The sequence below is a fragment of the Patagioenas fasciata genome, chromosome 7 (genome assembly GCF_037038585.1).
Source record: "Patagioenas fasciata isolate bPatFas1 chromosome 7, bPatFas1.hap1, whole genome shotgun sequence".
Taxonomy (NCBI): Eukaryota; Metazoa; Chordata; class Aves; order Columbiformes; family Columbidae; genus Patagioenas; species Patagioenas fasciata.
The window spans coordinates 17,401,757-17,423,051 of NC_092526.1; the positions used below are offsets into that span (position 1 = coordinate 17,401,757).

General features: G+C 52.7%; 2 protein-coding genes across 3 annotated transcripts; one reads left to right on the forward strand and one right to left on the reverse strand.

Annotated features, from left to right (window-relative positions):
- Positions 1-438: 438 nt before the first annotated feature.
- CNPPD1 (cyclin Pas1/PHO80 domain containing 1) lies at positions 439-7,104 on the reverse strand. 2 transcript variants are annotated; one of them, XM_065841545.2, is made up of 8 exons: positions 6,822-7,104; positions 6,472-6,574; positions 3,865-3,946; positions 3,211-3,331; positions 2,990-3,118; positions 2,760-2,821; positions 2,406-2,523; positions 439-1,909 (listed from the first exon to the last, which is right to left on the reverse strand). In XM_065841545.2, exons 1-8 carry the CDS (start codon positions 6,888-6,890, stop codon positions 1,295-1,297), a joined length of 1,299 nt encoding a protein of 432 aa, XP_065697617.1. In that variant the 5' UTR covers positions 6,891-7,104; the 3' UTR covers positions 439-1,294. The 2 variants fall into 2 exon arrangements, with proteins under 2 accessions (XP_065697617.1, XP_071667022.1); XM_071810921.1 differs by lacking the exon at positions 2,990-3,118.
- On the forward strand, positions 7,104-20,990 carry RETREG2 (reticulophagy regulator family member 2). The gene is made up of 9 exons (XM_065840873.2): positions 7,104-7,535; positions 9,807-9,913; positions 14,668-14,698; positions 15,434-15,569; positions 16,910-16,994; positions 17,755-17,892; positions 18,233-18,327; positions 18,979-19,114; positions 19,837-20,990. Exons 1-9 carry the CDS (start codon positions 7,327-7,329, stop codon positions 20,562-20,564), a joined length of 1,665 nt encoding a protein of 554 aa, XP_065696945.1. The 5' UTR covers positions 7,104-7,326; the 3' UTR covers positions 20,565-20,990.
- Positions 20,991-21,295: the final 305 nt, after the last annotated feature.

The window sequence follows — 21,295 nt, forward strand, 5'->3', positions numbered from 1 at the left end:
ACTTGGTTGGGAAGGCTCCCAAGGGAACAGAGACAGGAGATGCTCATGTTTTTGTCACAGGGCAGAACTGGCTGTGCCAGCAACCACAACAATGACCCTGCCAAGCCTTTGCTGCTCAGGGCTCACTCATTAACTGGACAGACTTTGGACAGCAAAGAACCCTGGAGACCATGCATTCCCCAGGACAGGGAACCTCCTCTCTCTGCCTTTCCCAGGCACCAGACCTAATGTCTTCCCTATCCCCTCCCCTGTCACCAAAGAGCTTGGTCCCTCTTGAGCCCTACAGGACAGGCCTCACTGCTCCTGGGCTCACCTGCCAGCACTAGGGTCTGTCTTGCCCCCTTGCTCAGAGAGGAGAGCAAGTGCAGCTCCATCAACGGGGCTACGTGCTGGCTAGGCATGCTGCCAGCACAGAACAGCTCAGCAGGACATGGCAGGTGCACAACAAGAGCTACTTTTATTGGAAGAGATTTGCATCTACAAAAGAGTGAAAAACAGGTAAAATCCACAGTAAAAAGAAGGGGTACAATGAGCTGGGCTGGTCAGCAAGACAAGGTGCCTTCTCCCCGCCCCAAGGAGCAGTCAGACACTGTTTGCTGGAGTTTGGGATGAGGTCACGGAGCACCCCAGTTTCAAAGCACCCAATGCAAGCAGGATAAGGAAGCTCAGCCTTAACTACACCTCACCACCTCCAAGCCCAGTGGGGTACCACCTTTCCCTGGGACACAGCCCCACCAGGCTCCCCTCCTGGTGTGACCCTCGTGCATCCTGAGGAGTGGCCTGGCAGCCCTCAAGGGAAATTGCCGCTATGGCCAACCAGTTCAGGCTGCTCACACCCCGCTCCTTCAACCTTTTCTCCCCTCACTCAGGCACCCCACCTCCTCCTGGAGCACCCTGTCCCCCCACTGGGGTCACTGCCCCACTGTCCACCCTGCACACACAGTCCCAGCATCCTACATCCCACATACCACCTTTGCCCAGCATCACCAAGGGCCACCCACTTGCTGTAGGAAGAGGTACAACACCCCCCCTGCCCCAGCACCCCAGCCCAAGGGCACCTCATTTCTACCCTCCAGCTAGTAGGTTCCCACCCCAGCATCCCAACAGCAAGTCAACTCTGCCCCAACTTGTCCCAGGAGCCCCTGCCCTGGGTGGAGAGACACAAATGCTGGTTTGAAAGTAATACAGGAGCCTCCAGGCCCACGCAGCCTCAGGGATGGGGATCCCGGAAGTGCAAGGAAGTGAGTTGTGCTAGAACAGAAGGGAAGGGGAAAGAGGCTGCTGGTCCATGCTCCTAGCTGGGGAAAATGAAGCTCTTGATTCTGCTGAGATCCATGGCAGTGTGCAAGGAGCACTGCCTCAGCCCCAGCGGATCCAGCCAGTCCTTACGGCTGGGGGCTGCATCCCACACAGGGCCTGCACCAGAAGAGCAGGCAGGGCAGTGGAGCGCAAGAGGAGCCGGGAGCATGGCAAGTCCGAAATAGCCAGGCTGGCCAGGTGCGGTACGGTTAGATCTCTCACACGCAGGGGGAACCCTCCGGAAGGTGCTTTGCAACGGGCTCCTGTGTAGGGTTAGATCAGGCGCCTTCGGGTAGGACAGAGCCGTCATCATGCTGCCCCACAGGTAGAGTGCAGTCGCCGTGACGCCCCCACGACGCGGCTCCTCGGTCGTCTCATTCTCCCCCAGGCAGTGGGTGCTGCTGGCCGGGCAGACATCAGGCAGCTCAGGCTGGGGCTGCTCAGGGGCTGGCTGGGCATCCAGCTGGCAACTGCTCTCCTCAGGGAACAGCACAGGTCGGGGGGCTGTGAGGTTGATGCTCCTCATGCACATGGACCGGTGCACCACAGTGACGGAGGCAAAGACAGCAGCGAAGCCAGTCAGGTACACCACGCCCAGGAGACAGGCCAGCTACAGAAAAGCTGATGGTTAGCCCAGAACCCCTGTAGCTCCCCATGACCCAGAACGGCCATGCATCCACCCAGCAGCCATGACAGCAAATGGTACCACCAGCACTGGGGCTGGATGCCAGAAAGCAGGCAGCCATGCTGCTAACAGCGGGTGACACACAACTCATTCAAAGCAGGGCCTAAATACCACAAGCCAAAATACACCAGATAAAAATCTAACAGTTCCTGTTTAATTCCCCAGCCAGCACCCAGTTCCCTCCATGCCACCACCATGACCTTGTACCACAGCTTGTGGTGCTGCGGTCCAGCACAGGGCACAGACTAACCCAGCACCAGGCTGCAGTGCCTCAGCCAGCACAGCTGCAAAACCAGCTGCTTCTGGTTTCTGACGCCTTTCCTTTTCTACAGGGAATAAACCAAGGAGAAGCTCCCAGTGGAAAAAAGGGTCCTGCCCCAAACCCACAATCTTCCAAGCAGCTGCCACCCCACGCCCTTACCTTCATCACTTGCTGGTAGAACTGGCCCAGCACATGCTGCCACACAGTCTGCTCCATGAGGACACACAGATCCGTGTAGGTGAACCAGCCACGCCACATGCCCTGCTTTTCTGCCACACTGCAGGAAAAAAAGGGAACGGTGGATGTGGCATGGACATTCTCCATTGAAGAAGCTTCAGCCCAGGCAGGCTTGGAGAAGACCCTGTTCAAGGTCTATGGAAGGGAGCTGCAGAGCCTGGCAATGGCTCACAGATACTCAACCTCTGATTTCACTGCAGCAGAACCAGCCCCAAGCAGGTGCAGAGCCAGAGCTGCAGGATGGATTAAAGGGTCACCCCCACCCCACACACCTACCGTCCTTCCAGCCAGCTCAGCACTTCAAACAGCTCCCGGGGGTCTGTGTAGAGACTCCAGTCCTGAGGGAAAAGCAGTGAAAGGTCAGTGCAGGCCACCCATCACCCGGACACATTCTTCTCTATTCCTTCATGGTAGCACGTGGGAGAAAAACAGAAACCCAGAGTCCCCTTAACATTGCCCTTCCCCTGCTCCAGGAAACAGCTGGCCACCGTGACGACCTCACTTACAATGGCGCTAAGGAAGTTCATCTCCAGTGTGTTCATGGTCTGGACATCCACCTTGCCTGCTGCTCCCCACTCATCATTGAACACCTCCTCTTCCTCACCCTCATCATACAGGTACTTACTAGCAACCATCTAAAAGCAGCACAAAGGACAGGATCTCAGTCCCCCCTGCACTCCTCCAGGCCTCCCTCCAACCCAGTGACCCCCAAGCCCACACCGCTCACCATGGAGATCAGGAAGAGGTCTGAAGACGAGATCTGCTGGAGATATTCAGGGTTTCGGTGCCGAAGTCTCTCAATGTAAACTAGCGCCAGCATCATGGAGCAGGGCGAGATGCAGGCTTCCCTGGGGGACAAGGCATGAGCCAACCCAAAGGTCACTTTTGTGCTACAAACATCCCAGTCACCACAGCACAACTTGGCTGCTCCCTCCCCGTGTAGGTAGTGGGGAGTTTAGTAAATAGTTAGCTAGATACGTCCCAGCCTTGCCAGCTGTTTTGAGAAGCCGCAAGAGAGACCGCAGAGGATGCAGGATGGAGAGCAGAATGCCCTGGCTCATGTTCCCAGGCACAGCCAGCTCCAAACCGAGTACCCCTGTTCCACATCATGCTGCCTCAGTGAGCTGCAGATCGAGGCAGTACAGACTCCCAGCAACAAGAGCACCTGGGCAGCCCAGAGAGCACAGCCAGCCTGAAGCAGGTCTGGCTGTGTCAGGAAGCCACTACACCTGCTGGCCTTACACCCGCCCCCAACTCCTCTTCGACACTAATCAAGTCTAAGCAAAGCCAGTGCTGGCCCAGGGGACAGCAGCAAGTCATAGGTGAGAGTAGAGGTCCCAGTTCTGACATGGGACACAAAGTGACAGGTTTTGCTTCTTACCGAGATACATGAGACACGTATTTCTTCTGGAGTCTGCGAATAGGGCTGGGAGCCACTTTCTGCAGCAACTCCACAGCAATATCTAGGAGAGAAAAGTAGCAAAAGGGCTTAGCCCCATATGGCACAGTCCAGCCCCACCCTTCCCCTTTTCCCCACAAGCCCATTGAGTCCTGATATTTACTCCGCCTCTCACGATTAATTAAAACTATGAACATAAAACAGGCCTTATCAGAAGTCAGGGATGAGAGAGGAACAAACAAATAGGCAGGAGAGCCAAACCAAAGCAGGAAGAGGATGTGAGTGTCCAAGGCCCAGTGGCAGTGTCAGACCCAGATTAGCACATCTGCGTCATAGGGAGTTACCTGCAGTCAAGTGCACAAAAAGGCTAACACCCTCCCCTCGCCCCGCAGGACCTCAGGCAGTCCTTCTGGAGGTTTTCTAGGACCTGATATCAATACCAGGTCTGCCCAGTTCTTTGCTCCCCTCCAACCAGCATCCTCCTCTGCCTACAGAGCTGGTCTGTACTGACGCAGTTTCCCCCCACCACAGCCCCAGTGCCTCCAAGATGATGATGCACGATGTATTGACGTGATAAGGAGCCCGAAAGCACTAAAAGGGGAGGGAAGCAGCAACATGGTAAAACAGCAGCTCCTCACTTCAGCCCACTTCCCCCCACCTGTAGATGTGCCTCAGCATTCAGGCACTGAAAAGGTCAGAGACTCACAGGTGCTGGCAAATGCTTCAACAGCTCCATGTCACTTCTCAGTGTGACAGGACCAGCTGGGAGCATCCCAAACAGCACCACAGCCTGGTGCTTGCCAAGAAGCATCTCACAGGCAACTCCAGCTCCATTTTGCTGCTGAGCCCTTGGCTGACAGAGTCAAAAGCAGAGCTCGTCCCAGCAGCCTCACATTTCCAGCTCCCAGGTGAAGCATTGCCACACAACCTCTTCTCTCCACGTCCCTCCTTTTCATGTCTCTCCAGCAACAAAGAGAACAGCTGCTGTCCCACAGGAATTACTTGCCTGACAGCAACCACCAAGCTCAGAAACACACTCCTCTATGGTACTCCCCCAGGTCCTTCCTGTCACATCACTGCTGGGATCCACAGCCAAGGCAGACACAGCTCCAGCCACCCCTTGGCAGCTTCCAGCCTCTCGCACTGCTGCTGTGCTCTCTGCTTGGCCACCCTGCCAGTCAGCGGCAATGCCCCCCCCAGGCTCTGTCCCAACATTAAACTTATTTCTTCAGCCTATAAATCCAACCCATGAGGGTGTATCCTGCCCCAGAGCACAGGGGGAACAGCTGATCACTGTCCCCATCTCACAGGCAGGCCACACTAAGGTTGTTATGGTCCTTTCTTTCCAGAAGGAACAAATACACTTTTCAACCTCTCTCCTCGGCCAGCCCCACACTGACTCCTGCAAACGCCCCCCAGTGCCAGAGACCTTTTCCAGCTCCTCCTGCTACCCTGGACTCTCCTCACAACTGCCTCTATCTCATCTGAAGAGCAGTGCCATAAACTCATCATGTAGCAACAGCCCCCAGCTGTACCAAGACAGATGCCATAGCCCCAAGTCTCATTTTTGACAGCAGCTGATAGCAGCTGGCAAAAGACAGCTGTAAGGGCAGATAAGCATGCTGAGGTATTCTCTGTGCACCACTCCTAGCCCCAGGTGCTGGAGCAGAGGCATTTCTGGGTGCAAGGCTGTCTTTATAGTTAATAGCCCTCAATAGAGTATTCTTCCATGAATGTGCCCTTTGAACTTTAAACACTGGCAGCGTCCTGTGGAACGGTTCCATCTCACAGCCGGGTGTGCCGCCAGCCCCAACGATGAGCCATCCTTGCACCGCCCGTGTCAGAACTCGTGACTCCAAGCAGTGCCTAGGCAGCTGGCGGCCCTGCCCCATCACACCACACCCCGTGTCTCCCTCCTCGCCAAGGTACGTCACATTGAGCCTCTTGGTAACTTCAGACCATTTCCCAAAAACTATCACAAGAGGTTTGAATGCAAGCATGCTTCCCCACCTGCTCAATGCCCCCTGCAAGCTGTGAGAGCATGGGATCCTGCTACAAAGGCCACCCAGCAAATCACTGCTTGCCCTTGACCACTCCTCTCTGCCATCACCTGCACTAACTCCTCCTCCTCAACCCAGCTGTGTCCTTCAGCTCCCCCAAGCAGTACTGAATCAATAGGAAAGAAAGAGGTGTAATCTAGACAAACAAACAGCAGCAACTTATCCCCTTTGTGCTTGCAACAAGAAGTTAAATGAACTTCCTAGTACTTTGCAGTGCACAAGTTGTACAAGATACCTCTCGACAGGGACACAGCCTTCACCGCCAAAGAATTCGCAAACAACCTAAAGGCCTCTGCACAACCAACAAGGTGACAAAAATGCAGAAGTGGGCCAGACAGGCCAATAAAACAGAGAGCAAGAGCCATGAGGCTCTGGCACCCCGCCTGCTGTGCTACACAGAGCAGGGAAGGCTGGGTAGGGGTGGGATTTGGCACTGGGGAGGGAGCAGATGACATGTTGCTCTCAGCCCCTGGGCTACTTCCAACCCTCTTGACTCAGCATTCCCATCTGGGGATACTCAGTAACCCACCTGCCACAGGGCTGGAGAGATTATCCAGGCTGCAGTCTTTGTCCCAGCCATAATAGAGCCGCTTCCGCACCCTCTCACTCAGCTGCTGGTGCCTGGGCAGGAACTGAGGGCAGACAGAGGGAAGGTGAGAAAAGCCTCAAGCACTCCCCACACCGGGCTGTTGACCTCAATCCAGCCTCGGGGCGCGAAGGGCCTGGGAAGGCCCTCAGGAGCTCAGCCAGGGGCGTGGCCACACGGGTCCGTCAGAGCACCAAGTAGTAAAGCCCCAGGGGCCTGCGGAGGCGAAGGGCTGAGCATAGGTTGGGCCGGGGACACCGGGCACCAGTAGGGGTGCCCCACAGGACGCTCACCGTGAAGTCTTGGAAGCCGCTGAGGGAGAAGGTGCCCTCCTCATCCAGCAGTAGCCCGTCCAGCTCCATCCCGCCCGCCTCCTCCGGGGCTGCCGGCCCAGCTCAGAGACCGGGCCCCCTCCGGTAGACGACGGGTGCCGGGCCTGTTCCAAGGGCGCAGAGCCAGTGTCCTCCGGAGCGCCGCGCCGAGACCGCGTCCGGTCACCAGAGCAGAAGCCTAGAAACCGCTGCCGGACCGAGCCCCACTGCCCGCCTTCCTCTTCCTGTTCCGGTGCAGGAGGCGTGGCTACAGGCGCGCCTGCGCAGCGCGCTTCACCGCCCCGGCCCCCCGAGCGCTCTGCCGACCGCTCCCTCCCGCCGTGGGTCGGCTTGCGCATGCGCGCGGCGCAGCGGCCGCCGGTCCCTGTCAGGCGGTGCCGCCCGCCAGGGCCGGTGTAGCGCTCGCCGCCCCCCGCCCGCGGTGACAGCGGCCCCACCCTCCCGCTTCTCGCCTCCCCTCGCAGCCATGGCGAGCGGCCGGGCTGAGGAGGCAGCGGCGGCGACGGCCGAGGAGGAGGAGGAGGAGGCGGTGGCAGCGGCGGCACGGCTGGCGGCGGCGCTGCGGCAGCGCCTGCGGGGCTGGGAGGCGGCGCTGGCGGCGGCACAGCGGCTGCTGGTGTGGGAGAGGCCGCTGCACAGCCTGGTCACCGCCGCCGCGCTCGGCGGGGCCCTCTGGTGAGCCGGGGCGGGGGGGCGGGGAGGCCTGCACCGGCGGGCGGCCCTGGCAGCAGCCGGGCGGCTGTGGCGGTGCAGCCCGAGGAGGAGAGGCTTGTGAGCCCCCGGGGTGGCCGGCGATCCCCTCGAGGTGCTGCGGTCGGTGCTACAGCGCGGCCGGGAGGGACCGGGCTTCTCGGCCTCGCGCAAGCACAACAGGCCCCTCCCTGAGGGGAGAAGGTGCCAACAGCTCGGGCAGGATTTGCCCTGCGATGATAAAACGCAGCTGGGCCCAACTGGACGCGTGCCCGGGCGCGTTTCTGGTTAATTTTTGCATCTGTGCTTTATCGGTTCGCTTCACCCCGTAACCGCGGTGCGTGAGCCCCGGGGCCGCCCGCAGCAGCACGCGGCCGTGTGTGTGTTAGTTAATCCCTTCTGCTCGTTGATCTTTTTTTCCGGAGGGTGCTGATTTTTCACCAAGGCCGAGACTGCTCGGTTTGGGCACGAGCACGTTCCCCCGGCCCGGCCTTCCCGTCCCTTCTGCCCCCTGGGCAGGGCGGTAGCGCCGGGAGGGTGAGTGGCAGAGCCCAGCTGTGAATGGGAATGAAAAACATCCTGTTTGTTTGGATAAACAGTGAGTCAGTTTTGCTGGAGAAAGCACTCTCTGCCAGCAGCTTTCCCAGCAGAAAAGAGCAAAACTGTTCAAGGAAAGAGTTAAATGTTGATTGCAGATGAAATAGGAAGGGATAGACTCTGAAGTCAGAGAAGGAGAAAGTATGTGACCAAACAGCCTTTGAAGTCACTCTCAAAAGGTCGCTTATGTTCTGTTCCCTCATCCACATGGTTATCAGAGGCATACATGGTAGCTGGGTACTGAAATGGTTTTGGACTACTCTACCAGCTGGAAAGGTCTGAAAGCAGAGCTTTGAAGTTAGTGGCAGGGGGAGAGACATGCCATGAGGTGGCAGGGGTGCTAAATGATGATGGCTAAGGGTCTGTACATAAAAAGGTCAAGAAACAATGAAAAATGCCCAGAATACGGGACAGCAGAGAGAGATTTAAATATCATGGAAGGGAAGGAATTATTTACAGTCCCATTGAGGATTCAGCCAGCATCCTTCAACTGCAGTCCATAAATGAGACAGAATAAGAATTCTTCCTGAGTTGACATGTTAAGCACAGACTTGTTTTCCCATGAGAAGGGGTAAAAATGTTGTTGTTTAGGTCATTATAGGTCCTGCAAGCCCTTGGAAAGTGTGTGGCTTTTGTTCTGTGCTGCCCAGTGATACAGATGTCACTTCCGAGTCCTCTGCCCATGACTGTGGCTGGGTGGAAGCACAGCCCTTTTCTATGCTGCACGGCGAGATGCTCTCCGACTCCAGTCCTTGTTTGGTGCATTTGAGATTAGTTATTGGCAAATAACTAATGAAGAGAAGAGAAGCAAGATAAAACAGCAGAGCAGCTCTTCTTTTCTTGAAAGGAGTTTTCATTAAAGCATCTGATTCTGGAGTGACTTAAAACCAGCTCCCCTGAGCTGGAAGGAAGGTGCTAATGCTCTTGCTTGGAGGACAGGAGAATGCAGACAGCCACGGCTGGCAGAGGCACTGCCCTGGGACCTGCGCTTTTCTGTCTATGTGGAGTGGGGAGATAAACTCTTTGATGGTGGGATTGCCTGATTATGTGTGAGTAGTATTGTGTGAGCTGGTGTTTGGATTAAGCTGGTGTGTTGTTGAGGGACATGAAAGGTTTTACGATAGAGTCAAGTGAGCAACTAAACCATGTAAGTGCTAGGATCTGATTAAACAGGGAGAGATTTGTGATAAAAGAACGGGCACCTAGAAGCACGTGCAGGATGTGTCTTGGTGCTACCTGCAGGTAATGCTGGACCTTTTGATAACAAATAGGATGTAAGTGTTCAGCAAACAGGCTGATTATCAACCAGTCTTCTGCTACAGCAATCTGTATTTACGTTGTCTAGAGCCTCCACCTTGAGGATTCAAAGGGACTTGTACAAGGGAGCACTAGCCTTGTTTTACAAGCGAAAGAGGAGCTCAGGAGCAGGGGAGCAGAGCACTGGAGGTGGCAGGTAGTCAGCTGTCTGCTGTGGGGCAAAGGCACCATTTGAGAACGTTCTGGTGGGAGTGGGTGTCTGTGGGGTACAGTGCTTCCTGCAGTGGCAGGTAGCAGTCAGATGTTTCTACTCTGTCCTACACTGAGCTGTATCTGTTTACTCATCAAGAACAGTAACTTGCTGCTTTTTTCCAGCCTAATAATTTCTCATTTGATTTCTAGGTTGTTCTCCTCCACCTCCCTGAGACCCCTCTTTCTCCTCAGCATGTCGCTTCTTGGCATCCTCTTGCTGGAGAGGTGGAAGCCCAGGTTCCTGTTTGATTTCTCAGGTATGTGATGAATAGCATGGTAGCTAGTGACACAGTTCTGGTGTTACCAGCTGCTGGGCTGTGGCCACAGCCAGGCCTTTCCTGTCTTTCTCATAGGTCATGTAAGCCCTGTTCCTACTGTAACTGCAGGCTTTGGTACTGCCTCTTCCCTGTTTGTGTCAGAGTATTAGGATGTATCCTAATATTCTTGGCATGGGGAGAATTGTTCCCAGTGCTGAGAATTTCTGGAAGTAGCTCATTTTGAGAGTGACTAAGGGGGCCCAGCTAGCTTGTCAGGGGAGGTGGTGACAGGGATGACACCATGTTTCTACTATGTCTCTTCTCTCCTGCAAATGTTGTGGCAAAAAGATCGTTCCAGGTCTGAGCATATCTGGCCAGTTGAGCTGGGGGAAGGAAATGGGGAGGTTGGCACTGATTTTAGTTAAGTGTAGCATGGGCTTATGCCTTGGAAGAGGCAGAGCAGATGAAAGCCACTTCTCCTTGCGGCAGGTAGCAGAGTGGATGATGAGGTCTGACAGCAGGGACAGGTAGTGTATTGTACCTGTACTGAACAGCATCTGGTCTCCAGCTAATTGGTGAGTCTGATCACTTGGCTTATCTTACCATTTATTGAAGGGTCTTTGCCAATATTAGAAACAAAAGCAACAGGAGGAGTAGTCTCATAACGATGATGGAACATGGTTTGGCTGCTGTCTGCTTTGAGTGCATCCTTCATTGGAATTTGTTAAACGACTGGACCCAGACCTGCCCACTGCATCTACTGCCGCTGTTCAAAGGGAGCTTGGGGCCATCCATCCCTGCCCCCCTACTCTAGGGAGGCTTTCTGAATGAAAGCCCCTCTATATGTGTATTTGTAAGGTGCCCTGTATTTGACCTAAAAGGGTACTGACTTAAAGGGTGCTTTCACAGAAGTCCTGATAAGATTAGATATGTTTCAGCTGTAGTCTTGAAACTGTTTGCTTTGTGTGGTTCAGGTAACCAGGCAGCCAAACTGGACTGGCCAATTTAATTTCCTGCTTATTCATGTTGGATTTTTAAGGGAATAGTTTAAAGCCAATCCAAAACATCTCGCTTGAAACATGTCCAGAAATGCACAAGCCTGGTGTCCAATACGGAATGGTGTCATTGAGACAGGTGGGGGTAGAATCGCTCCAGCAAGTACCAGACCTGTAAAAGTTGTGTTATCACAGAATAAATAGGAAATTTGTGCTGAAATCAATTTATATGATGTAGAACAGTAAGGAATAAACAAGCAAACAAACAAACCAAAACAAAAAACAACCGCACACCAGGGGTTAGGCTCATCCCTTGTCATCAGCTCTGGAAGAAGTCAGTGCTCATCCTGATGATCCATATTTCACTCCCTGCTGCCTTTTCTGCTGCTGACAGCAAAGAACAGGGACACCTTTCTGATGTGCCTGGTTAGGTCACAACCCTGCTTTCAACATGGTCCAGTGGACTGTATTTCCTCAGCCTCCGTGAGGAAGGAGCGGTGCTCTGCGTTCCTGAGGGGCCTCTCCTTGAAATGGCACTGCTGAACACTTAGGGCTTCTTGTGTGGCTCTTGCTTCCTGCTGCAGCAGAGCTGTAGCTTTGTGGCTTTCCTCCTCAGTGCTTCCTGTGAGCCTTTCCAGGAACTTTTGGAAGTAGGTCAGTACCACACCTTCAAGAGTTGGCACGTATATACACAAACCTCAGCTTGTGGCAGTTCTGCATGTCTCAGGTGACTGCTTATAACATCACTCCTGAAGGAATGCTAAAACCTCAGCACGTATTTTGCAGTTACTCACATTCTGTGATCAGGGACACACTAGCAGAAGCAAGATGCACAGGCTTTTTTGGTCCTGTCAGAAGGGACTGCATATTTTTAGCTCCCACACAGGGTATTTTCTCCATATGTAACAACCTCTACATGGGGTTCCACTTAAATATATTTTAAGGACTTAGGAAGCACCTCCACTTTCTCCTGGAATAGGTATCAAGTAGGGATGTTTTCTGTACCGCTGTTTGGCAGCTGTGTTTTGGTCAGCGTAGGAGAGTGTAGCATGGAAGAGCTTTAGCAAAACCTGCATTGCAGTTGAATGCTGGTGCTTCTTAAAAAGGGCCCCTGCTTTCCGGATGAAGTGTACACACAGATGAAGAATGCCTCTTGAAGCGTTGAAAAGCTGTAAGAGCCAAGGAATCCATCAGCGATAATTTGTCAGTACCAACATGTAACCTAAACTTTGGCTGCCTGATCTCCCAGAAGAGTCTGGTGTATGTCAAGTGGTTTGTATTAACCCACAATCCGGTGTGAAATGCCTACAGCAAGATCTGAGCTGGTTATTGATGATCTGAGGCCACCTGTGAGTGTCCTGCTTGCTGGCTCAGTTCTACCAGCACTAGACAGCATTGCAGCACAGGTTGGAGTTAAGCCTTATCTAAGTGAATGTGTCCTGTCAGAAATGCTCTAGTTTTTTCTGTGGTTGGGCTGTTCCTCCAACTGGTGCAAGACTCCAGTGCTTTGGGGTGGCCAGCAGGCAGGCTACTCTACTACAGGAAGCAAGATACTGTTGATTTTAAAGACAGCTTGTGTTTTGCCAGATAGTTGAAACCACGTGAGCACTCTGCAGCCTGCTGAAATGTTCTGCAGCTCCCCAAAGTGTCTCCCAAACCTTCAGCAGCAGCTGAAGAGAGCTGCTTCACTCCCTCTGCTGGCGTATTTTGTATTGCTCAGATTGCTGTAGCTTGGCAGAGAGGAGTGGGGTTCCTGTGCCCTGTGTTGCCGGCACTTCTGTCCAGCAGAGAACAGCAAGTAGCCCAGCACCTCGTTTGGTAAGTGGTACAACCAGTATAGTGAGTCATCACAGACCAGCCAGTGCCAAATGTAACTTATTTGGCGATTTAGTGCAGGTAATAGATGAGGCTTTGAGATAGAGCTGGATTTCTGCATGCTGCGAATAAGCAGCTTTAGATTCGTGAGCACAATAACAAAATACAGCAACAGCAGTTGTGCGAGAGAAGCAGCCACCCGATGGGGGTGGAGCAGCATCCGTAATATTCCTTTTTCAGCCCGAGCTGCCTTTGTGAGCAGCGCTTGCTGGCTCCCTAGGCCACCGTGCCTGACAGTCATGGGCAGAGGAGCGGATAGACAGCCCAGTGTGAGAACAGTTGACTCCTCTTGTCAGACCCGATTACTGGAAATCTGGGTCACGCTCTCAAAGAATCACCTCCTCCCTGGGCCGACGCCTCCCGCTCCATGCACCCTGCCAGGCAGCTGGGGCAGCGTCCGCAGGGGGAGAAGGAATCTTAACAGGCTTGGACCAGCATCATCCTGTGTCTGGGGACAGCGGTGACAAGGCTGCTACAAGGAGTTGCTCTCTTCTGTGGTTTGAACTGAAATCTGAGGTGTTGACAGTGATGGATGTTCATCTCTTCTGTGCGTTTCCCTGGGGGAGTCACTGCTGCTCTTGGGCTTTGCATCTGGCTGATGACTCCAGGAAGGATTCAAACCCCTTTTTGCTCATATTGCATTTTTCAGCCTGTTTCTAACAATTACCATGTACTTTGGACACAACCTCCCTTCCTTTATTTTAGTCCTGTTTACGTGGTGACAGGCAGCGTGAGGGATAGGGTCTCGCTGATTTTTAGAACATCTTGGAGCAAGTTTGCTGCTGACCAGGCAGCATCAAATATGTATCTGCTTCTACCAGCTTTAGGACAGTAGGTTGACTGGTAGGGGAGGGTGGGCCTTGAGGTATCTTCACAGCATGGACAAACCCTTGTTAAACAGGAGGCATATCAAGACTATGTTGCTGGAAGAGCTTTGGTTGAGCCCTGTACATCCTCAGACACCAGTCAGCTATCCAGGACACCCAAATCCACGGGCAGCCAGGCTCATGAATTCCGGTTGTCATAGAAATATTTGGGTTTTTCTCCTCTGTATCTCTGAAGGCAGAGCATAATCGTGTGTGAACTCTGCCGCTGAAACACTGCTCCTCCCTTCAGTACTGCACGGAGTAAGTCCCTGTTTGACCATCACTGGGTTGGGTGCAGAGAGGAATGGGAAAAGCTTTTCCTTGCTCTTATCCAGACCACCGGACCTTAAGAGTGTAGCTATACCTGTCTCTGGCACAAAGGGCTGTCAGGGACATTGAAGAGCCCTAAAATTGGATAAGTATACACAAGACTGCTATTTGTCACTTAATTCCATGGGAAAGAGTAGACATAGCAGGGAGATCTCTGGTATTTGTACAGAGCATCCTGCCAGGGACTGTGGTCTGGACTGGTCAGTGGGAAATGCAGCTCAGACCTGCTCGTGCCACGCTGAGCTCTGAGGCGGGAGCTGAAGCTGTGCCCACCTCAGGGACCGTGCTGGCAGCCCTCTGTGAATGACGAGGGCCAGGCAGCTGCGCAGGGGATGGTGCTGCCCAGACTTGTGGGACACTGGGTCGAACTGTACGATCCCTGCAGCCAAGCCCATGTGCTGGTACAAGTGTTGTGCCATGCATTTGTCAACACAGATTTCAAGGTGTGCTGGACACCCTGAGATCTGAGCTCTGGCCACTCCGGGTCTCCAGGCGTGCTTCACTGAAGCCTGCACAGCTTAAACTCCATGCCAGTGATTCCTGCTTGCGTGAGAGCATGAAGAAGAAGGTCCCCAGGGTGCATCCCTTGCTAAGGATGATACATCTCCAGCTCAGCTCTGTTCAAGTGGTAAAAATGTTGGGTTGTATTTTTCACTTGACTGACTAATCTGCTGTGTTCTCTCTACAGCGCAGCCATCAGAGGAGGCAGGAGGGGAGAGGTAAGCACACGGATGTGTTTCTTGGTGAGAGGCAAGAGTGGGGATGTCTTAATTTAGTGTGGTGATCTCACCTGCCCTTTTTGCTCTTGTTGATAGCCTGCATGGCTCCTGCTGTGAAACGATGGTAGCGGTTTCTGGGAGCTGCTTATCAGCTCAGGAGCCACAGTTTGAGACTCTGGGGAAAGCTAATGTTCTTTAAAGAGCAGTAAAGCTCAGGTGCTTCTGATGTTAGGAACTCACAGGTTTCTTCCCTGGATCTATCCTGGACTATTTTAAGAATCCTCCAGAGAGAAGGAAATCCCCAAGACTGACTTCTGCAGACCATATGTGCTGTCTTTGGTGGCATAGCTTGCATCCCATGCTTGGCTGTGGATATGGGTCTGAGCATCACACTCTGGTTTCCTTGGACTTGGTGCCAGAGGAGGCCACTTAACTAGTTCCACCTCCAGTGGTTCTGTCTGCTTGGCTTTGAGTAAACTGCTTTGCTTCTTGGGCCTGTGGCACGGGGATGCTGTGGCATGGTGTCTGCTGCTGCTTGGCTCAGGTGTCTCTTGGCTCTCGTCCTGATTAAAGAAAAAAGTGCCTCCAAATCAAGTGTCTCCATAGCTTGACTGAAGATGCAGTCAGTATTGTCAAGCCTTTGGTAGGGATCTCTGCTTCCCAGTGCAGCTGTTCCCCCTCCCAACAAAACAGACCATGTTCAAAGATTGTCTTCTTGCTCTTGTCTGTCTCTAGTGAGGGGGTGACTTCAGGGGCACAACCTCACCTGCTCAGTGTCCCTGAGCTGTGCCACTGCCTGGCAGAGAGCTGGGTCACCTTCAGACTGTACCTGCAGGAACTGCTACAGTACAAGAGGCAAAATCCTGCCAAGGTAAGCTGGAGATACCTACTCTTCTGTGCAGGGGCTTTTCTTTCCATTATTAGTGGCCTAGGAGATGGAATAATGTCAAATCAATATTTTTACAACTGCTGTCCCTGTTTAACATTTGCTGTTCGTTCCTTTCGGACTCTAGGCCATGGGAAGCTTAAATAATGAGTAATTGGCTTCTGGTATTTGTAAACTGAAACTTAACTTTACCCCTTCTGTGAATGCCTGGCTATGCTTAGTTTTATTTCTTAGCCTGCAAAGGAAGCTCTTACATTGGGAGTGGGGAGAAAAAAGGGGAGCCTACAGTTGCTCCTCCTTTCACAGGCTCCATTCAGCCCTTTAAGATGGTCCTACCTATTTTGCTAGTCGAGGTTGTAGCTAGCCAAGTCCAAATGCGGTGGTGTTTCTGAGTGCATGGCAACTTGTCCTTAACCATGTTCTAATGGCTGTGACGTGTGTTATTTGGGAAGGGTATGTAGACAGGAGTTGCCTTAGCATCACAAAAGAATAGAGCAAACCAACCACTGGGATTGTATCAGGCTTGCTGGGGTCCAGTGTGCCAAAAGGAGTGGGTTTCTGTCATTGCTAATTGTTCCTTTTCTGTTAAAATGCTGTCCCAGCTACAGGGAGTAGGAGACCAGGACCAAGATGCCCAAAAAGTGTGAATTTGTTGGGACCAAAGCCCTTAGATGGCCCTCGCTTTTGTAGACCTTTCCCATTATGACTGAAATTCTTCATTGTTGGATTTAGTTGATGTCTGAACCCATGGCCTCACTTGCAGGGTGTCCTCACTTCCCCCCCTTCCCAGGAGAATGGAGGACAAGCCATCAGGGCTGCACTGTTATACTCCCACTTTTTCCAGAAGAGGAAGGTCCTGGTCTGGTGGGAGTGTGGGTTCCACTAATGCTTCTCCAAGCTGGTTTATGGTGTAGCCGTGGTGCAGCATCTGCTGACTCTATAACAGATTCCTGTCTGAGGACATGATGGGCTTCTCTGAAAGTGCTGAGCTCCTCAGGGAAGATGTGCTCTAAAACTGCAGTTTGTAATGTCCTACCCTAATCTTGGGGAGCATCATTTACTTTATGAAGAACTGTCCAATAAAGTTTTGATTCAGTTTATTGGGGTCTTGGGTTACCTTGGTCTTCCTGCGCTTGAACCTCTAATGCTTACAGCTTAACCCAACCAAGCTGTCTTGAGTTATGATCGTCAGCATCTGAATGTACTCAGTGCAAAGCTGGTGTACTGACTGTTAGGAGCATCCCTCGTTTTGCTCTAACTGGGATTCCTGCGTAGATTTATCTCTGCCTCTTGTCACTTCTGTTTGTTCCTCTCTCTTCCTTCAGTTCTGCATGAGTGTCTGTTCAGGCTGCCTGATTCTGGCTGTGGTTGGACACTATGTTCCAGGCATAATGATCTCCTACATCATTTGTGAGTATAAGCAGCAATCTTGTTTGACTTAAGCTGAAACATGACTGTACTGTTGATGCACTGGTAGAAGCATATTTGTGGTTTTCTTGGGGGGATCTGTGCTAGATGACGAATCGATACAGGGCGATGTGCTCCGGGAAGTCTCTTGCTTTATGTGCATGCGTGCAGTACAGCTGCAGAGCAGGAGAGGGAGCCGTGGCTAAAACATCCACCCACGGCTGGGGCTGTGCTGGCAAGGCCCCAGGGAAGCAGAAAGCGGCAGTCTCTCAGTTCCTAGAGCAGGCAGATGCATGTGGAAAGAGTTGTTGAAGAAGCTGCATGTTTAGCAAATGAGACTTTTTCGCTGCATCGTGAGTCTGTGCTAACTCTGAAGGCTCTTGGTGATCTACTGCAAGCACATCTACCTGTGAAATCTATGCTGCTACCCTTATAAACGTTTTGGTGATTTTTAGTTTTAATAACCTCATTTCAGAGCCTCTATTGTGTGTTGGGGCTGGGACACACAGGCCAAAGTGGAGGGCTTATGCTTCACCGTGACATAAATCCGTATCTTAATTGGAGATCTGTTAGAAAAAATAGGTTAATCAAGCAGCTTTGGAATGAGTAAGAATAGCCATAGATGGGGATTTTAGGCAGTCAGATGAGAAAGCAAATGCCATTCAACTGCACTTCCCTTCACACAGAGTTTCTTGCTGGTGCCCTATGAAGGGCTGGGTTGTGTTTGGTCTGTCTCTCACACTTGCCCATGCTTTGTTCGCAGTGCTCAGCATTCTGCTCTGGCCTCTGGTGGTCTACCACGAACTGATCCAGAGGATGTACACACGTTTGGAGCCCATCCTGATGAAACTGGACTACAGTATGAAGGCAGAGACGCTGCACCACAAGCATGAGAAGAAGAGTAAGGACCCACCTTCGTTCTGAATTTTCTGGTGCTGTACTGCCGGGGTGGGGCCATGCCAAAGGGACAATGGGAGAGCAGGTCTGTCAGCACCCTGTGGTGAACGGCTAGAGTGGGGTCGGGGAAACCAGACTGAAACTTGAGGGTTAGAGAGAGAGCAACTGGACGGGTGATCCTGGGAACAGCAAATCAGAGCAAGAGATTACAGTTGTCTCTGGGAAACCTGGGCTTCTGGGAAGCCTGTGCAGCTTCACACAGTAGCAGAAGTAGCAGGAAAGTGATGTATAAAGGCATAGAATTCCTTCAGTCTCATGTGGAGCCTTTCTTCTCTTTCTTGTAGAGCGACAAGGGAGGAGTGAGCCTGCAGTCGGTGATGAGCCAACAGCAGAGACAGAGAGTGAGAGCGAGGCAGAGCTGTCAGGCTTCTCCCCAGTGGTAAGAGCACAAAGTCCCCTAAAGAAATCAACTGCCCTGGTGTAATGTGCAGAAGCTCCTCACCACTGGAAAAGGGACATGAGCAGCACTGGTGTCGCTTACACAGTTCCCTGCACTCATTTGGACTGGATGTGACCTTTGTATATGTGCATCACAGAAATGGACTGAGTGCCTTCCTTTACAGGAGCTCTGGCATTTAGCTGGGCTGTGAGATGGGAAGCTTCAGCTTCCAAAGGAATGCAGATACTTGCACCACTGCTACTTGTAGAAGCATTCATTTGGCCCAGTGAATGCAAAGGGGAAGGGATGTTTTGCTCCTTGGTGATCCCAGGAGAGGCAGAAGGATCAGAGCCTTCTAAGACTCCTACAGGCTGATCCCATCTTGGGTTGGCTCTTTTGGGTTCTTCACTGAGGGCAGACAAAGCCTCAGGAAGTGAATTATTGCAGGAAAGGCAGTAAGCTGAGACTTTCCTTCCCTGACAGTGCGATGAGTGGTTTGCCCAGGCCCCTTCTGCTTTCATATGGTCTCTGTGCAGAGTCTCTCCAGCAAAGGACTTCTGCCTGGAAGATCTGGTTTGTGCGGAGGTGCCTGTAGACAGCATTGATAGCCAGACACCCAGGAATTTGTCCCTCTGCCTTCATCCCATGCAGGTGGATGTGAAGAAGACTGCCCTGGCACTGTCAATCACAGATTCTGAGCTCTCTGATGAGGAGGCTTCCATCCTGGAGAGTGGGGGCTTTTCTGTCTCAAGGGCTACCACCCCACAGCTGACTGATGTTTCTGAAGGTACGTGATGGGATGCTTCACTGTCTTCCTGACCCTGAGTGTTTTGTTCCAGAACAACTGCCCCTCCAAACACAGGGAGAGAACCTGCCTATTGACAGGGTGAAGAGCATCAAAAAGAGGAAGCAGTAGTAGCAGTGCAGCATGCCCTGGCTTCGTGGCTGATCATGAGCTGGTACTGAGTAGACATTTGGCCCCGATTACTGCCCCACAAGACAATGTTCTCTTGTCCTTCCAACAAGGCAGCAAAGCCATCCACAAAGTCTCACAGAAATAATCGCACAGTGTAGTCACACACCCATATATGATGCTGAGTGAAACAGGTCAGACACCCCACCCTGCCAGAGTTACAGGCTCAGGAAAAGACTGGTCAGTGGTGAGGAATGTGAACGTCACCCTTCAGATGTGGTCACTTGAGTGTCTGGGGCGGTGATGTGCTGTGAACACAATTTCCCTGACCCTGTGGATTTTAATGGAGGGCTCTAGATGCAGAGAGCATGAGCTGGAGGAGGATAGTCCTTTCTGAGCACAGAGCACACAGACACTCCACATCAGTCGTGCCACCAAGAGAAGGACTAACTGCGTATCCCTTCCTGCTGTGCCCCCAGAGCTGGAAAGATGCCCAAAAGTGAGCCCTGGCATGTCAGCTTGGGGAGGTGGATGGGAGGTGTCAGTTCTCTGGGTCAGGGTGAGGGAACTTGCACCTTATTGCTGATGCCTTTCAGACCTGGATCGGCAGAGCCTGCACAGTGAGCCGGAGGAGTCGTTTTCCAAGGACCTGGCAGAGTTTCCCTCTGTGGAAGAATATCATTCCAGAGACCTGGGACCACAGGGCGATGAAGATGCATTTGGTGTGCCTCTGGGTCCTGAGCTTGCCCACGCTGCCCGTGAGCTGGACTCAGCAGAGAAGGAGGCCGCGGACCTCTCCATCCTTCGCCTAGCGTCTCCTCTCCATTTTGTAAATACGCACTTCAATGGGAGCGGGCAAGTGGCAGGAGGCAACGCAGAGCCAGAGACTGTCCCTGCCCCAGGCCTGGGCATCTGCATTGACACGCTGAGTGAGGAGATCGTCACCACTGCCATCACCACGGCGGTGCAGAACACCCTCTCTGCCCTGCTGCGGTCCTCGGAGGCCAGCGAGGGGCCCTCCCTCTCCGAATTCCTCCCCACCGAGCCCGAAGAGAAACTGAGCTTCCAAGCACAGCTGTCAGAGACCGAAGCAGTGGAGACGGAGATAGCAGCTTCACCGGAGGATGAGGAGGAAGCAGATGACTTTGAGCTACTTGATCAGGGGGAGCTGGAGCAAATGGATGTAGAGCTGGGGCTTGGAGAGGAGCAGGAGGCACAAGAGTCTTCTGCTGCTCTGGCTCCCCCCTCTTCCACACTTGCTGAGCTGCCAAAGCAAGGAGATGAGGAGGAAGAGGCAGTGATGACAGCAGCATCTATGTCTTAGGTCTTCTTCACAATCCCCTTTTCCTCCGTCATCACTGGAAAGAAGGAAGAACTCACATGGTGAACGTGCAGTGGGTTTTTAGATGTTTGTGTTGACTGGGATGGAAATGCGTCAGTGTTAATGTGCTGTGTCTGGAATAACGCATCCTTTCCATCCTTCTAGAGCCCGGCTGTGCGTGAGATACCCCTGCCCTGCAGCTGGGGAGGAGCCGGCTCCTAGAAGCCTTATGCCACAATCAAAACACCAACTCCAGCAAACGCTTCCTAGTAATGGTGCAGTATTTTGGTCTGTCTTCTGTTTGTCTTTCGTTTTGCACGCAGAGTACCGAGCTAGCTGTAGCTGCTGCTAATACCCACATCCCCAGTAGGACAGATGCAATCTTATTTTATTGGGTTTTTAAATGGCTAAAAGTGTAAATAATTTTAACTTTCATTGGTTTTGTCTGGGGGAAAGGATGGGGTGCACAGTCAAATGTGGTTCTTGGGGGTTAGGGGAGGGTAAAGGTGTCTTTGGAGGGGAGGGCAGCAGTAAGGGGACACAAGCAGACCCCTCCTGCGAACTGTCACCATTGTTCATGTCACTGCTGAACAGGGGCTCGGGCAATACTGGGTTTTTCCCTGTCTGAGTGGAGTTCTGCTTCTGAGTTGCTGTGGAGTCGTTTTGCAATCAATGAAGCCGCTCCTGGCCCTGCTCAGTGCTCTGGTTTCCTCCTGCCGTGGCCTCTCCCGAGC

Excerpts from the sequence above, each read along its gene's own strand:
- CNPPD1 (XM_065841545.2), bottom strand. The coding sequence starts at position 6,890 with ATGGAGCTGGACGGGCTACTGCTGGATGAGGAGGGCACCTTCTCCCTC. Across the intron at positions 3,119-3,210 it reads ACCTCTTCCTGATCTCCATG|ATGGTTGCTAGTAAGTACCT; the intron begins GTGAGCGGTGTG and ends TGCTGCTTTTAG. Across the intron at positions 2,524-2,759 it reads CTGAGCTGGCTGGAAGGACG|TGTGGCAGAAAAGCAGGGCA; the intron begins GTAGGTGTGTGG and ends TTTTTCCTGCAG.
- RETREG2 (XM_065840873.2), top strand. The coding sequence starts at position 7,327 with ATGGCGAGCGGCCGGGCTGAGGAGGCAGCGGCGGCGACGGCCGAGGAG. Across the intron at positions 7,536-9,806 it reads GCGCTCGGCGGGGCCCTCTG|GTTGTTCTCCTCCACCTCCC; the intron begins GTGAGCCGGGGC and ends TTTGATTTCTAG. Across the intron at positions 19,115-19,836 it reads GCTGACTGATGTTTCTGAAG|ACCTGGATCGGCAGAGCCTG; the intron begins GTACGTGATGGG and ends GATGCCTTTCAG.